The 14,220-nt window shown below is 55.8% G+C and overlaps 1 protein-coding gene across 1 annotated transcript in view; it reads right to left on the bottom strand.

Annotated features, from left to right (window-relative positions):
* NAV1 (neuron navigator 1) overlaps positions 1 to 14,220 on the bottom strand; it is a 213,658-nt gene that overhangs the window by 136,140 nt on the left and 63,298 nt on the right. Inside the window, exon 4 of the mRNA XM_040985431.1 lies at positions 621 to 1,415. Within this exon, the coding sequence (XP_040841365.1) occupies positions 621 to 1,415 (795 nt within the window). The remainder of the gene's footprint in view (positions 1 to 620; positions 1,416 to 14,220) is intronic.

Genomic DNA, 14,220 nt, shown 5'->3' with positions numbered 1-14,220 from the left:
GTAAGGTGCTGAGGTGGAGGAGGACATGCATCCAGATGCGCGCGACTGGCCGCCCGCCCGCCTCGGGCCCCAGACGCGGCTCCTCCGCCAGAACCCCCACACCCGGGAAATCCGCCTAGCGCTGCCCCCCGGGATCCGCAGAGGAAGTGGGGCCTCAGCGCTGCTGCAGGGCCCGCCAGCCGCACATCTGCTCTGCTCACATCTGTTCTCTCCGTTCTGGCTCTCAGCGGACACTACCCTGGCGGTGCCGGCCGCTCCCATGCAAGCGCGGAGCACACTAGCACGGAGGGCTCCAGTGGCCCATATCTACATCTGACCACATTAGCATTCTGGGCTAAAATTAAAATTTGGAGACTTGCGGACTCTGTCTGAGGACCTGCTGCCTTCCAGGAGCCTAGGGTAGAGCCTTGGCGCCAGCCAGGGCAACCTCTCTGGGATGCAGTTAGGCCAGGCAGACGCCTGTGGAGGGGTCAGCTCTACAAACCTGGCCGCAACGACCCCGACCCGCGTTCTGCAGGGCCTCACGCAGAGGGCGGGCAGAGCTTCCCTGCACCTTCTCCCGTCGGCAGCCAGCCCAAGAAAAAGCAAGGGGCAGGGCGGGGCGGGGTGGCAGGACTCACCCAGCATCTGGCTGAAGAGCAACTGCTCCAGGTCGCCCAGCACCGTCACCACGAGCTCGGGGTCCACCTTGAGGAAGGCACGCTCCTCCTGGCCCTTGGCAGAGGGCACGGATCCGGAGCTCTTCTGCGCCTTGGCCTTGCTGGACAGCAGCTCGTCGTCCGACTTTCCATCATCGCTCACAGCCGCCTCCGGCGCCTTGCTGAGCGGCTTGACCTCGGCATAGGGTCCACGAGGAATCCGGCTTGGCTTTCCCAGGCTGGGCGCCAGAGGAGCCAACGGGGTCTTGGTGCCGCCCGCTGGGGTGCCCTTGGCCTGGAAGAGCGAGTGTTCTGACTTGGACAGCGTCTTGGACATCAGCGGGCCGTCGCGGCCCTTGGAGCCCAGCTTGCCCAAGCCCTTGGGTGCCTTGGCCATGTCGTCGCTCCATTCAGGTTCACAGAGCTGCAGCTTCTTCTCGGAGTCGGTGAGGAAGGAGAGGTTGGTGAGCGACTTCTGCTTTCGCAGGTTGGAGGCCGGCGGCCCGCCGGGGACACGGCTGTCCACACTGCCGGACTTGAAGACCTTCAGCTCGGCCGCGCTCGCCTTGGCCATGCCGCCGCCGCCTCCGGGCGCCTTGGCGCGCTTGGGCAGCATGCCTCTGCCGTCTCCCGTGGCCGCCTTCCTGCCAGCGCCCCGCGCCTCGTCCGCACCCTCGTCGCCGCCGCTGCCGCTGCTCAGCTCCACCTCGGGCTGCGCGCTCTTGACGCCGCTGCCCAGCATTCTGCCCGCGAGGAGCGCATGGACGATCCTCGCGTCTGCAGGCACCGGGGGAGGGGGCGGGAGCGCGGGGCGGGGTGGGATGGGGGATGGCGGGGGAGAGAAAGGACGGAAGAAACCGGGGAAGAAGGGGTGAGCAGCAGAGAGAAAGAGCCCGGGAGGAGGGGGGAGGCGAGGCGAAGAGGCAAGGGAAAGAGACGGGAAGAAGGAAGCCGGGGAAAAAGGAAAGAGCGAGGAAGTGGCAGAGTAATGGGGCGGGGTCGGAGGAAAAGGGGCGGGGCGGGGAAAATACAAATTAAAATGTAGCAATCAGTCAAAGGCTGCTCGCAAGCCCTATAGCCCCGTGGAAACCCGAAGATGCAGGGCTCCCGGATCCCGGCCCCCGCCAGCACTTCAGCCCGCGGAGTGGGCAGCGCCCTGGCTGCCAGCTCGGGCGGAGGCTGCAGGCTGCAGCTCCGAGCCGAGGCAGGCGGGGAGGGGGAAGGCGGGAGCGAACGAGAGGCGGGGAGGAGTGTGCGCGAACGCTGGGAGGTGGGGGAGAGAAAGCTGCATCTATTTCTGGCTCGGGAGGGGGAGGTATCTGCGAGACCAGCTCCTGGGGCGGATGGTGGGGAGGCAGGGGCAGAAAAGGGGTCCAACCCGTCGTCTTCTCCAAGCTGTCCAGCAGATGGGGCAGGTTCGCAGAGGGCACTGGTGGCCCCAGATGGTCTCAGAGAAAGGAGACCGGTACAGGTAAAAGGGACTGAGAGAGGGCGGTCCCGGATGTAGGAGGGATGGTGGGCCCGGGGGGCCTGGGAGAGATTAGAAAGGAGATGGGGGAGGATATCCAGGTTGCTATATTTCCACCCCCCCCACCCCAAACCATCATGGGGTTTTCCCCCAGGAAACTTCTACACTCCATTACTTCAATTTCTGCGGCACCAGGTGGCCCTCCTCAGACAGGAGGCAGGGGATGCAGGGTGGGGCTACTAGGAAGGTTTAGAGAGAGGAGGGGGCAGAGATGGCTGGGTCTGGGACTGAGGACACTGAAGTGAAGGCCCTTGCTTGGGATCAGGAGACAGAACTCCTGGTCCCACCACCAGGGTGACCTTGTCAAAGTCATTGCAGGAGCTTCTGCCTCTGCCTCCCTCAGTGAGGTGACAGAGCCACAGTCAGAGGTCATGGGCCTCAGGGTCCACCCTAGGGACGCCAGAGACTTAGCACTGAACCCTGCCTGCCAGAACTAAAGCAGGCCTTCAGAACAATTTAAACACAAGGTCCCCAAATTCTGCTTCTATGGCCTGGGGTCCAGGGAGGTGGAGGTGGGGAGTGCTGCGGGAGGCGGTCATTGGCCCACGGCTGTCCCTCAGCAGAGGGCTGCACGCCATTGCCACGGTCAGGCCAGGTGTGCCTAAGCAAAGGGCCCTCAAGAGAGAGGGGAAGGGAATTCTCCAAAAGCCAAGCCTGCCACACACATAAAGCCCTCTGTCAGAATGTGCTAACCTGTGCCTTATCCCCTGACCCCACACCAACCCCGAGCCTCCATCTCTCTAACTCCCTCCCCTCCTTCACCCTGAACCCAGAGAATCCAGGGTCTGAGTCTGAGGTGTCAACCACTCTCCCAGCACCATGGCCCACCAGGAGTGAAAGGGTTTTGCTGTGACTCTCCCACCACAGGCCTGAGGACAGTTTTACAACTAGAGGGGTAGTGCTAAGAAGGGTGCATGCTGGCTAGAACTCTGGACACGAGGAAACATGGAGATGCTACCTCCAAGGAACTCGTTGGCAAAGAATATGGACAAACGATGCAAGTCACCTAGTAACTGCAAAGCAACACCACAAACAGTGACACATTCATCACAGGTGTGTGTGTGTTCTAACACCAGAGATGACAAGAGGACAGCCAGTGCAAGGATTCACCATACAGGCCCAGGAGGCAGGTGTCCAACACATAGCAAAACCAGGGCGCAACTAAGGCTTGTGCTTGTAGACTGGAACTAGCTCAAGGGATGGCAGCCAGAGCTTGGCTAGGATGAAGAGCACCCAACACAGAGGCCGCTGGTGGGACTCTTGCACAGAGGAGGGATCCCTGCTTCTGCCCAGACACCATCATAACTCAGGCAAGGGACGCAGCCCCACCCTCCACACCTGTCTTCTCGCCACCCACTGTGATGAAGGCACAAGGCAGCACTCCTAGAACCCTCACCCTTTCTCATGGGTCCTTTTCTAATCTACGCAAGACACCCTGGTTCAACTGCATGGGAGCCTCAACCTTTCCTAAAATCAGCAACATAAGACCTGCCTGATACCAGGCTATCACAGTTCCTGCTTGGTTCTGTACATTCACTTCCTGAAAATAAATCTGGCCTTCACAAAGACAAATCAGTGACTGCTATCCTGGCTGGAAAAACATACAGTGTCCTGTGACCCACGGCACCATGAGGACAGGCTGCTGGCAAAGCTTCCTGTCCCTTCCCCTGCTTTAGTTCAGCTCCTCCTCCCAAAAACCCACATCTGGAGCTAGCGCCATTCAGTGTTTCGCAGGTGCTACAAGACACTGCTCATTTGGTGCTCCATCCAACACAGTTTGTTGTCACAAGATGTCCCAGGACCTTATCCTCGATTTCAGTTGGCCCTTATCACCCCCTATAATCCTCCTTGTTCCTCTGTACTCCCTCTCACAGGATATCATATTCCGCAAATCCCAAGTCCTTTCCATTCCTTCAGTAAATAGCCCCTGAAATTCTGCAACTTTTAAACAGAGAGGAGAGGATGGCTTGGTCACTGCTATCTGGACCTAGCACCCTGAGCTCCGTCCAGTGTGACAAGCCACCTACCAATTAATGAGACAGAAAACACTCTCCATGAGCACCCTATGGGTAACTTCAGTGCTGAGTTCCTGGAGTGCCAGTCATCCTCACCCGTCCCAGGAACTGCTGGCCTCCCACGGTCACTCTTGACAACAGAGGTGGGGAACACAGGAGGCCCTCCAAATCACTGGGTCTGGCCCTGCCAAGGTGGGGCCCATTTCTAAGCTGATAAACAGCATTGGCCTGTGTATGCTATTTCAGATATCCAAATGGCCCAATTCCAAATTTCCCACCCTGGCTTTTGAGGGTCTTGCCATGGCCAAGTGGTAATCCCTTTATATAGTTACCCTGGTATCCCAGAACTTTCTGACACTCCCTACTGCCACCTCTATTTGGCTCTTTTCGGATTCTTTTCACATCCCCTGAATTTCCCACCATCCTCCACTGCAGTGGGAGTGCTCTGCTGCCGTGGCAACAGCCATTCCAGCATCAGTCGATAAAGCCATTTCTCAGAGTGATTCCTAAAAAGAGAAGGACCTGCCCAAACCCAGCCGGAGTCACTTTCCCTGTCGCCAGCTGGAAGCACAGCAGGCTGCACACTGTCCGCTAGAAACAGCCAGCATCCATGATGGGCAGAGACCATGCCACAAGGGGCAAGCCTGGCCAGGCAGCAGGCGCCACTGGCGGCTGAGTGGGGAAACTGCATAAGGAGGCTAGATCCTGCCCCCAAAGAGGAGGTGGGGAAAGAAGCTGGCTTGGAATCAGGGAGGTCCCTGATTGCCAGCTTCCTATAGACCAGCTCAGCACCTCAGCCTTCCCTCTGCCTGGCAGCTTCTGGGGTGGAAAGGATTAATGATTTGACCACAGCTGTTAACAGATAACTTAAGGCAATTTGAGGGATAAAGACACAAGCATGCAGCCAAGGAAAGGCTGGTACTCTCACACTCCTGGGATGGGAGCCGGATGGAACCCAGGATGCTCGCAGGCTGGATTAGGAGAGCTGGGTGGGGCAGTGGAAGAGAAGGGAGGGTGGGAAGGAGGGCTTGGCAGCCTCTACCCTGATGACCTTGGAGGGTGACCTTAGAAGAAGGAGGGTGGTCAGTGAATCTACACCTGTTCCCTCTGGGGCTAAGGCAGGGCAGGGGATGGATCAGGTATTCTTGATTTCTGTGCCCACAGTCCAGCTCCTTATTCTGCAAGTCTAGCCCACCTTCTCTTGGGCAGGCCTGGGGCAATCACCTGCCCAGCTGCATGCCACACTTTCTTATTTAAGCGTCCCCGCTTAGACCCCTATGATGAGGTCTCTTCCATACCTCCCTAGCAGATGCCAGCACACATCCTTGCCTTGTAGATAGCCCCACCCCCACCCTGCCCTGCCCTTTGCTCTACCTGGCCATCCCACCCTCAGCAGCAACTTCCCAAGCAGCCCACACGCACAAAGGCCAGGCTGGAGGCTGCTGGAGCAGTGGGAACTCAAGCTCATTTGGAACATCTCCCCAGCACACCTGCCCTACTGAGGATGCAGGAGAGAGCAAAACAGTCAAGACTTTTGGTCCTGGAGAAGCTTCCATTTTAGTGGGAAGGATGGACACTGCCCTAGGAATGTCAGCTGCTCAAAGGTGCCTGCAAGGGGACTGTGGGATGCCCAGGGTAGGGGTACCTAAGAAGGCTCCATTGAGTAAGTGAGGTTTAAGTAAAGGGCTTAGGAGAAGAGGGAGCGATCCACATGGGGATCTGGGAGCAGAGATTTCAGGGCAGAGGGGCCAGATGGGCAGTGTGCTCAGTGCATCTGAAGGACACTAAGAAAGGAAGGGAAGGGACGCTGGTAGGGGAAGAGGTTAGGATAGTGGCAGAAGGCCAGTGGATGCAGGGCCTTTTAGGTTCCTGCAGGGACTCTTTTTGTTGTTGTTTTGTTTTTTAAGATATATTTTATTTTTATTGGAAGGGCAGATATACAGAGAGGAGGAAAGACAAAGATTCCTCCATCCATGGTTCACTCCCCAAACAGCCGCAGTGGCTGAAGTTGAGCCGTTCCGAAGCCAGAGCCAGGAGCTTCTTCCAGGCACCCATGGGGGTGCAGGATCCCAAGGCTTTGGGCCATCCTCAACTGCTTTCCCAGGCCACAGGCAGGGAGCTAAATGGGAAGTGGAGCAGCTGAGACATGAACAGGAGCCCATTTGGGATCCAGGCATGTGCAAGGCAAGGACTTTAGCCACTAGGCTATTGCATTGGGCCCAGAGACTCAGCCTTTTACTTCCCATGAGATGACAGGTTTGTAACAGACACACATGACATGGCCTCCCCTAGCTGCTGTGCAGAGGGTGCATGGGCAGAGGTGGCTGCAAGAACCCCAGAAGACGTGGCAGTGCCCTGCAGGTGGGTGGTCACTGCAGTGGTGCTAAGAAGTGGTCAAATTCTAGCACATTTGGAAGCTGGCAGAATCTGCTGACCGGTCAGATGTGCATAGGCAAGAAAGAGAGGAAGCTGCTTGCCGCTTATAATCCGCTCACCGGCTGGTGTGTCACAGCTTTGTGCACGTAGTGGGAGTTCAGAAATATCTGGTGAATGACGACTGATTACATGAATGAACGCGTGACTCAGAACAGATGTGTGGGGGGTTGTAAACGGCAGTGACCTCTCCATGCCCTGTGACAAGAGACAGTGCAGCTGGTGTGTGGAAGGGAAGCCAGGCTTCTGGGATGGGGATCCAGCGGCATCTTTCCCTGTAGCAGGGGCCAGTGAGAACCCAGCCAACCCTCTCCTTGGCTCTTCAGGGAAATGACCTTGGCATTCAAGGCTGAGGCTGTTTCCTGCCCCCAAATCTTTATTCTGCTTAGAGGTGGGGGGCATTCTGCTGTACCTCTGAAAAGATGGGACGTGGTGGGGAGGGCGAAAGTGGGCAAGGGGTAGCACAGCCCTCGCAGGTGCCCTGGCATACACTGTAGCTCAAACAGGGACTTGAGCCTTTTGCAGGAGAAAAAGGGTGAGTGCAGAATCCCAAGGCTTTGGGCCATCCTCAATTGCTTTCCCAGGCCACAGACAAGGAGCTAAATGGGAAGTGGAGCAGCTGAGACACAAACCAGAGCTCATATGGGATCCAGGCGTGTGCAAGGCAAGGACTTTAGCCACTAGGCTACTACGCCGGGCTGACACTGATGCTATGGCTGACTCACACCTCTAAGACCACCTCCAGGAAGTCCTTGGTTGATCCTTGCCTCCTGATGGGCCTAACTCTTTGGCTTTGCCAGGGGGTTGGTAGCTGAGACACTGCGGGCTCTGCAGGTCCCCAGCCCTAGGAGACTGCCTTAAGCTCGGGGTCTTCCCATCACTAGGGGGCGGCGGGGAAGAGTGAAGCTCAGCAAAACGAAGGCTGAGAATGGAGCCAGGCATCACCAGGCCTCATGCCACCCTCCTGTGCCAGTGTCTCCAGGGAAGTATCAGGAGGGTAGAAACGCTGAGAAATCCCAAGCTCTGGCACACACTGCTCAGAGCGCCCAGCTGTATGGACACAGCTGCTGGAAATGTCTACACCAATAGGACAGGGACAGAGCAGGGATGGACCTGCCAGGAAAGCAGAGGTCAGAGGAGGCCTTGGAGAGGACACTAAGTTGCCTCTGGTCACACAAAGGAACAGCACTGGAGCCTGAAGTCCCGGGGCTCCCACCGAGATGCCATGGCTCCCCAAGGCTGGAAGGGGGCTCTCTGGGCTGCCTTCCTCCAGCCAGAGGAGGAACTGTGGCTGTGTTACTCAGCCCTGGAAGCTGGGTCCTTGTTTGCTACAGATATGCTTCCGATCTCTGGGCTGGGAAGTCGGCCTTGGGGCTTTGCTACTGCTCCTTGTCCTACCTCACACTTCAACAAGGAGTCCTCTCCACCCCCACCAGGGTTTCTCCTCCCTCTTCCTTACAGGGGGTTCAGGATCTCCCAAAACCTCCTTCCAAGGCCATAGCTCCCCACCCCCTGCTGGTCTCCCAGGGAAGACAATCCCTGCCCTTGGGCACCTGGCTGCACAGGTCAGTGGTGGCCTGTGACACCTGCGCCCTTCACCTGCCTGGTGAGCTGGCCCTCTGGTGTTCCCCCAGACCTAGCCCAGCCCTGCATCTTTACTTCACACTCTCCTTCTCCTCAGTGACTCCCTTATGTGAATTCAAATCCAAATCACCCTTTCAGGGCCACCTCTTCCGGGAAGCCTTCTCTGACCACCCCATCCCACACTGCCCTGAACTTTTCCTTTCCCCCTTATTTTAGGCCAGGGGGGGGACATGTGGTCACATGCTGCTGGCTTACATGTTAGAGAGATAGCCTTTCCGGCCAGTGAAGTTGCACAACCCCTTGTAGGATGGTCAGAGTTCACTGGCACTTGCTGAAGTGAAGGCAGGGATGCTATAATGATAAACCACTTACTATTGCCAGGAACATTCTTAGACCCATCCCACGCATTCTTTCCTGAAGCCCTATGATGAGAAATCTACTGTCTCCACTCCCCAGATACAGGCCTGCCCGAGCCCACATAGCAGATCCCTGGTGGAATCAGAACTTGGATTCGAATCTGTTGGAGACTCACAGCTTCCCAGAACTTGATCCTGAAGCTGCTCTTGGGGACTTGCTTCATTGCAATGTCAACAAGCAGGGCACCCTCCACATCTCTGTGGGAAAACCAGGGCTCAAGTGGTAAGAGGAAAGGAGGGCCCTGCCTCTCTGGTCCAACCCTAGAGGCACTCCCAGGCCCTGACACCTGCTGTTCCTGAGGTGTGTGCAGGGCTGGGATGTAGGCATCTGAGAGCTGTCACAGAACCACAGGAGCATCCTTTGGGTGGAGCCAGTGGTCCACAGAATGTCCTGTCCCCAGCTCAGCCTGGGACCTTGGTCATTGCCAGCACACCTGACATTCTCAACAAACCTGGAACCCTGGGGGTTTCCTGCATCTCTGATCTTAAAGGCCCAAGGGTTCTCTTCAGGTGGCCTTCAAACAACGCCTGTCCCCACACTACAGCTGGTCATGTGAGAGTTCAGGGAAGAGTGGGAGGGAAATGCTATGTGGTGGGTACTTAGTCAGAGATTGCACACATTTAAGATCAGCTCACCCTGCAGTTAGGACTAAGATAAGAGCCCCAGATGCTTGCCACATGTGCTTGTCCTTGTGTTGCCATGACAACAGCCCCCTACACACAGCAGGGGTAGCTACAGCACCCGGGACCCCAGATGAGCTCTGAGCTACCCAGGTACATCACTCCAAGACCAGCCCAGATCTGTTGCCCTGGCAACTACAGGCCCGTGAACAGGGGTCTCCAGGCAGATGAAAGCAAGTAGGCTGGGCCCAAGCATGGAGTGGAGACACACGCACACACACACACACACACATGGCCTGTGTGAGCACGTGCCCTGGAGTATGGGCTCACCTGGAGTCAGGCCAAGGTCTCTACATACGTTGATGAAAGGGACCTTAAAGGTCCCTTCCACCTTGGGGCAGAATAGATTGGCCTGTAACAGAGCCTCTGGCCCCACTGTGGGCCAAGGACACCTCCAAGTGAGGGAAACCATAGGCTGAGACCCCAGGGTATCTGCTAATGCTGCAATGTCATTACTCACCCAAAACTGGGACCAAGGGAGTCTGTGTCCCAGACCAGACTCTGATGGCCACAGAAGCCACCCTCAGACATGGATAAATGTTGGACATGTGTCCACTGCTGTGGGAAGGCCTACGGTAACATCCATCAGGTTCTCAATGCCGGACTTGACTCTAGAATGTCAGGAGGACACAAGCTCCTCTGCAATCTGAACTGCTGAGGCACTGGAGAAGAAAACCCCGGCCTTCACACACACACACACACACACACACACACACACACACACACACACACACCTCCCCACTGCAGGGAGGAATGACCCCTCCTGGTGGCTGGGCTCCATTTCACAGCTGGCATCTTCCTGCCTCCTCAGGGTTTTCTAGCAAAGCACTGAACTTAGGAACGCTGTGGGTTCTTATTTCACTGAACTGTAACAGAGCAATCAAAGTGGTCCTGTTAATGACGGGTGAAGTCTCATGACCCTGGTGAGCACCTGGTCTGTCGCAGGGCCTGGTGCTGCCACTGGGAGCCTGCCACCTCTTGGCAACTGCCCTCCCGCCAGCAAACCTGGACTGTCCCTTGAGAAGGGCACAGTGAGTGCAGGGACACACTGTGCCCATCTGTGGGGGGTCCCTGGGGCTGATCCACTTCTGCTCCCACAGGACCGAGCCCCCTAGGCTCTGTTGTCTGTCACTGGCACTCCTTCCCAACCTGCGGGTGGGAGGGTTCTTCCACCCAGAGGGGGCACTGACCCCACCCCCCTCCTGATCCAGACCTTTGATAATATTCAGCTTTCTCTGAAGCCCAGAGCCTCCACTCCAGAAGCACACCCAGGAAGGCGGGTTTGGATGCCTTCCGGCTGTTCAAGGGCTCCTGGTGCTGTGATTGGGGGTAATTTCCGGCACTTCATCTCTCCGGCTATTGTATTTGTGTCATCTACACACCCCACCCTACCCGACTCCACCCCATAGCTCCTTTCTTGTGAGCCTGTCAAGCAGCCTCATAGGGTGGGGTGCCTCTCAGCAGGACACCCTAATCCTCTTACTAAAGGGATGGGACTATGTGTTCCAGTTTCTGCCTGGGCAGTGGTGCTGGAGCCAGTACCCCTAGGATGAAGCCCCCTTTGGTCTCCCCTCGGAGACCTTGGTTCCCAAGGGATAGCATGACTTGCAAACCTTTGCCCAGGCAGGGGGCAAAGGCCTGCAAAGCCAGGGGCTTATGGCTATGCTGCCAGTGGCCTTCTCTGAAGCAGCTGTGAAGTGACAAAGTGTGGTCAGCAGTCTTATGTCCTGTGGCTAGGATTTCTAGACCCAGTGCATAACTGGTCTAGAGGCTGCTGGGAGGCAACTTCAAAAAGTTCATGAAATTGGAATTACAAAGGTATATTTATTTTGGTGCAAAAAAAATCTGAAATCTGAGCTCTTTTAGCATGTACATTTGTGTTTTGTGGATACCTCATATGCATGAATCTTAAATTCTGTAATGACAAATTAAACTCATCTTGTAATTCTACTTTCCACAAACATCATGAAGGATTCTGGTGTTAATCAGGCAGTCTCCATCTCAGTATTCTCCTGGCAGGGACATAGCAAGGCCCTGAGGCCCAGAATGGGCGCCGTGGGGCAGCTTATGCTCCCAGAGGAGAGCTGAGTCAGGAGGGAGCCAAGGCCAGGACGCATGGGTACTGGGCGAAGGGCTGATTCTTTTCCTCACCCATTCAACTCTGCAGCCTTTCGGGACTCAGAGTGAAGGGTGTGGCTGGAATCCCAGGGTGCATCCTGAGGCCAGAGCGCTGTTCCTGCTTGGAGGAATGGGAGTTTGAGTCCCAGCTAGGACTGTTTCAGGTGCACCATGGACAGCTATAGAGGTTGCGCACTGCACAGCTCCAGAGTGAATCCTAAGCCCCCCAGGGAGGGGCCCCCGCCCCAGCCACACTCCTGGAGTAGCACTGAATACACAGTGCTTGAGGACAGCTCAGCTGGTAGACCTGAGTCCCTCTCAGAGCTGGGCAATGCAGGAAACAGGGCTATGAGGCCTTGTCTACTCTTGTGTGTAGACTGGTAGAGCCATACACAGGCCTGCTTGAACGTGGGCAGTCTAAGGAGGACCTGGCCCAGGGATGCCACAGAGAAAGGGGGCTCCTGGCTGCTCAGCCCCTGCTATTTCCTGACTCTCCACTGGAATGGCTCATACAGGACCCTGTCACTATCAGGAGAGAAGTCCCTGGCCGAACACTGTCACTGAGTGTCCTCCCTCCCCCAGTCTCCTCCAGAGAAATGGAACCCAGATCTTGCCAGTGTCTGTTTCAGGCCTCTCTAGTAGGGACTACAGGCAATCTTACTCCTCCACGGACCCTACCATGTTGAGCCTCTGCGGCCTCTCCCAGCCTCCCTGGGCTCCCTCCTCCACTTGAGGTTTCTTCCCCTCCTCCTTGAAGTCATAATGTCTGAAAATACTTGCTTGGACCACCCTGGACAAGTTGCTTATTCTCTCAGTGCCAGTTTGTTCACCTGTGAAGTGGTCATGATAATACCAGCACTTCTTTGGGGCTGTTGTGATACTGCAGGGTAAGCTTATCCCATATGCGAGCACCAACTGGGACTCAGGTGCCTGGGTCCCTGCATCCACTTGAAAGACCCAGATGGAGTTCCTAGCTCCTAACTTTGGCCTGATCCAGCGCCAGATGTTGAGGCCATTTGGGGGAGTAAGCCAGCAGAAAGAAGCACTCACTTGCTCTCTCTCACTCTCTCTTGCTTGCTTTCTCTATCACTCTAGCTTTCAAATAAACCAATGAATCTACACATAGTAACAACAGCACTTCCTACTATCACAACACTGAATGTGGACTCCACAGTTCTATGTCCTGGGTTCTCTTCTCAGCCAGTTCCCTGTGTTGACGATTCCATCCTCACAGACCCCTATGAGGCAGTTGCTGGGACCATCCTGGGCACAGAGCTTGAACCACTCAGTTGAGGCTTCCCAGTGACAATGGACAGCCACATTCCAAGCTCAGCCAGCAGCCTGAGAAGGATCACAGGTCATGCTCCCAGACCTCCTCTGCTAGCAGCGTTGCTGAACTGCCTGGGGCCCTGAAGACACAGCTAACGTCAACTACCCCTGATCTTGCTCTGCTTTCTAGTCAACTGTTTGCATGTCCACTCTTTACAGATGGTTGCAACATCAGGCTCATCTTGGCCCAGAAGTCCCCAGAGGGCAGGGAGTACGGCACTGAGAATTCAGCCTGAAATGACACAGCTCTGCAAAGACAGAGAGCCCAGGGACATCTGGGACCTGCTTGCGCTGAGGATGACATCAGTGGGGCCTGTGACTCACTGACCCCATTCTCTTCCCTACCATGTGGCAGAGGTTTAGAGAAAGAGTGGCAACAACTACATGGAGCACCAGCGTTGGATGGAAAGTAGCGGGTAACAGGAGGCTGACCTGGCCTCTGACCAGCCAGGGTCAGAACTCACCATGGTCCCTGACACTATGCATCTTCAGACAGGCCGTTCTCATGTCTCTGAACTTGGTTTGCTCATCTGTAACACAGACTGGCATTGTGGTACTGGGGTTGAGGTGCTTCCCACAATGCCAGCATCCCATATAGACACGGATTTGAATCTCAACTGTTTCACCTCTGATCCAGCTTCCTGCTAATGTCCCTGGGAAAGCACAGAAGATGGCTCAAGTTTTTGAGCCCTTGCACTCATGTGGAAGATTGGGAAGAAGCTTGTGGTTTCTTGCTTTGACCTGGCCCAGCCCCAGCTGTAACAGACATTTAACAAGTGAATCAGTGGATGGTGGATGGAAGTTCCCCCTCTCTCTTTCTCTGCCATTCTGCCTTTCAAATAAATAATCACTGGTGTAATGGCTTTATTAGCTAATCCTCCCCCTGCAAGTGCTGGCATCTCATATGGGTACCAATTCATGTGCTGGTTGTTTCACTTCCCATCCAGCTCCCAGCTTGTAGCTTGGGAAGTCAGCCAATAATGGCCCAAAGCCTTGGGACTCTGCACCCAGTGCGAGACCCAGGTTCGAGGCTCAGCTTTGGATCAGCTTAGCTTATTGCAGCCATTTGAGGAGTAAATCAGAAGATGGAAGATCTTTCTCTCTTGTCTCTGATTCTTTCTGCAAATCTGTCTTTCCAATAAAAATAAACAAATCTTTTTTGATGTTTGAGAAATGCAGGTCATGGGTACCACTGGGTTAGTCCGGTGTTTGGTGAGTCAGGAGGCAGTGATGTTGGCCCCAGTTGGCCTGCCAGCTCACCATGCAAATGCCATCAGCCAAGGAAGATAAGGGGAACATGGGTGACCTGTGAGGTCCTTCCGAGGCTTGGTCACCTATGCTTTTCCATCCCGGATCACTAGTAGTCCTGAGCTACCTGGGTTTAGTCTGCAACTCCCGGAAGAGCATGGTGGGCTGCAGCCCACTGAAGGACCCAGAGGGTGCAGCCACCAACCCTCACAGCTGCCCTGCTTAAGAGC

This window comes from Ochotona curzoniae, unplaced genomic scaffold (genome assembly GCF_017591425.1).
Source record: "Ochotona curzoniae isolate NIBS_2020 unplaced genomic scaffold, NIBS_Ocur_1.0 contig_430, whole genome shotgun sequence".
NCBI classification, from domain to species: domain Eukaryota; kingdom Metazoa; phylum Chordata; class Mammalia; order Lagomorpha; family Ochotonidae; genus Ochotona; species Ochotona curzoniae.
The sequence above is the reverse complement of the archived record's forward strand: the minus strand, read 5'-3'. Positions and strand labels throughout refer to the sequence as shown.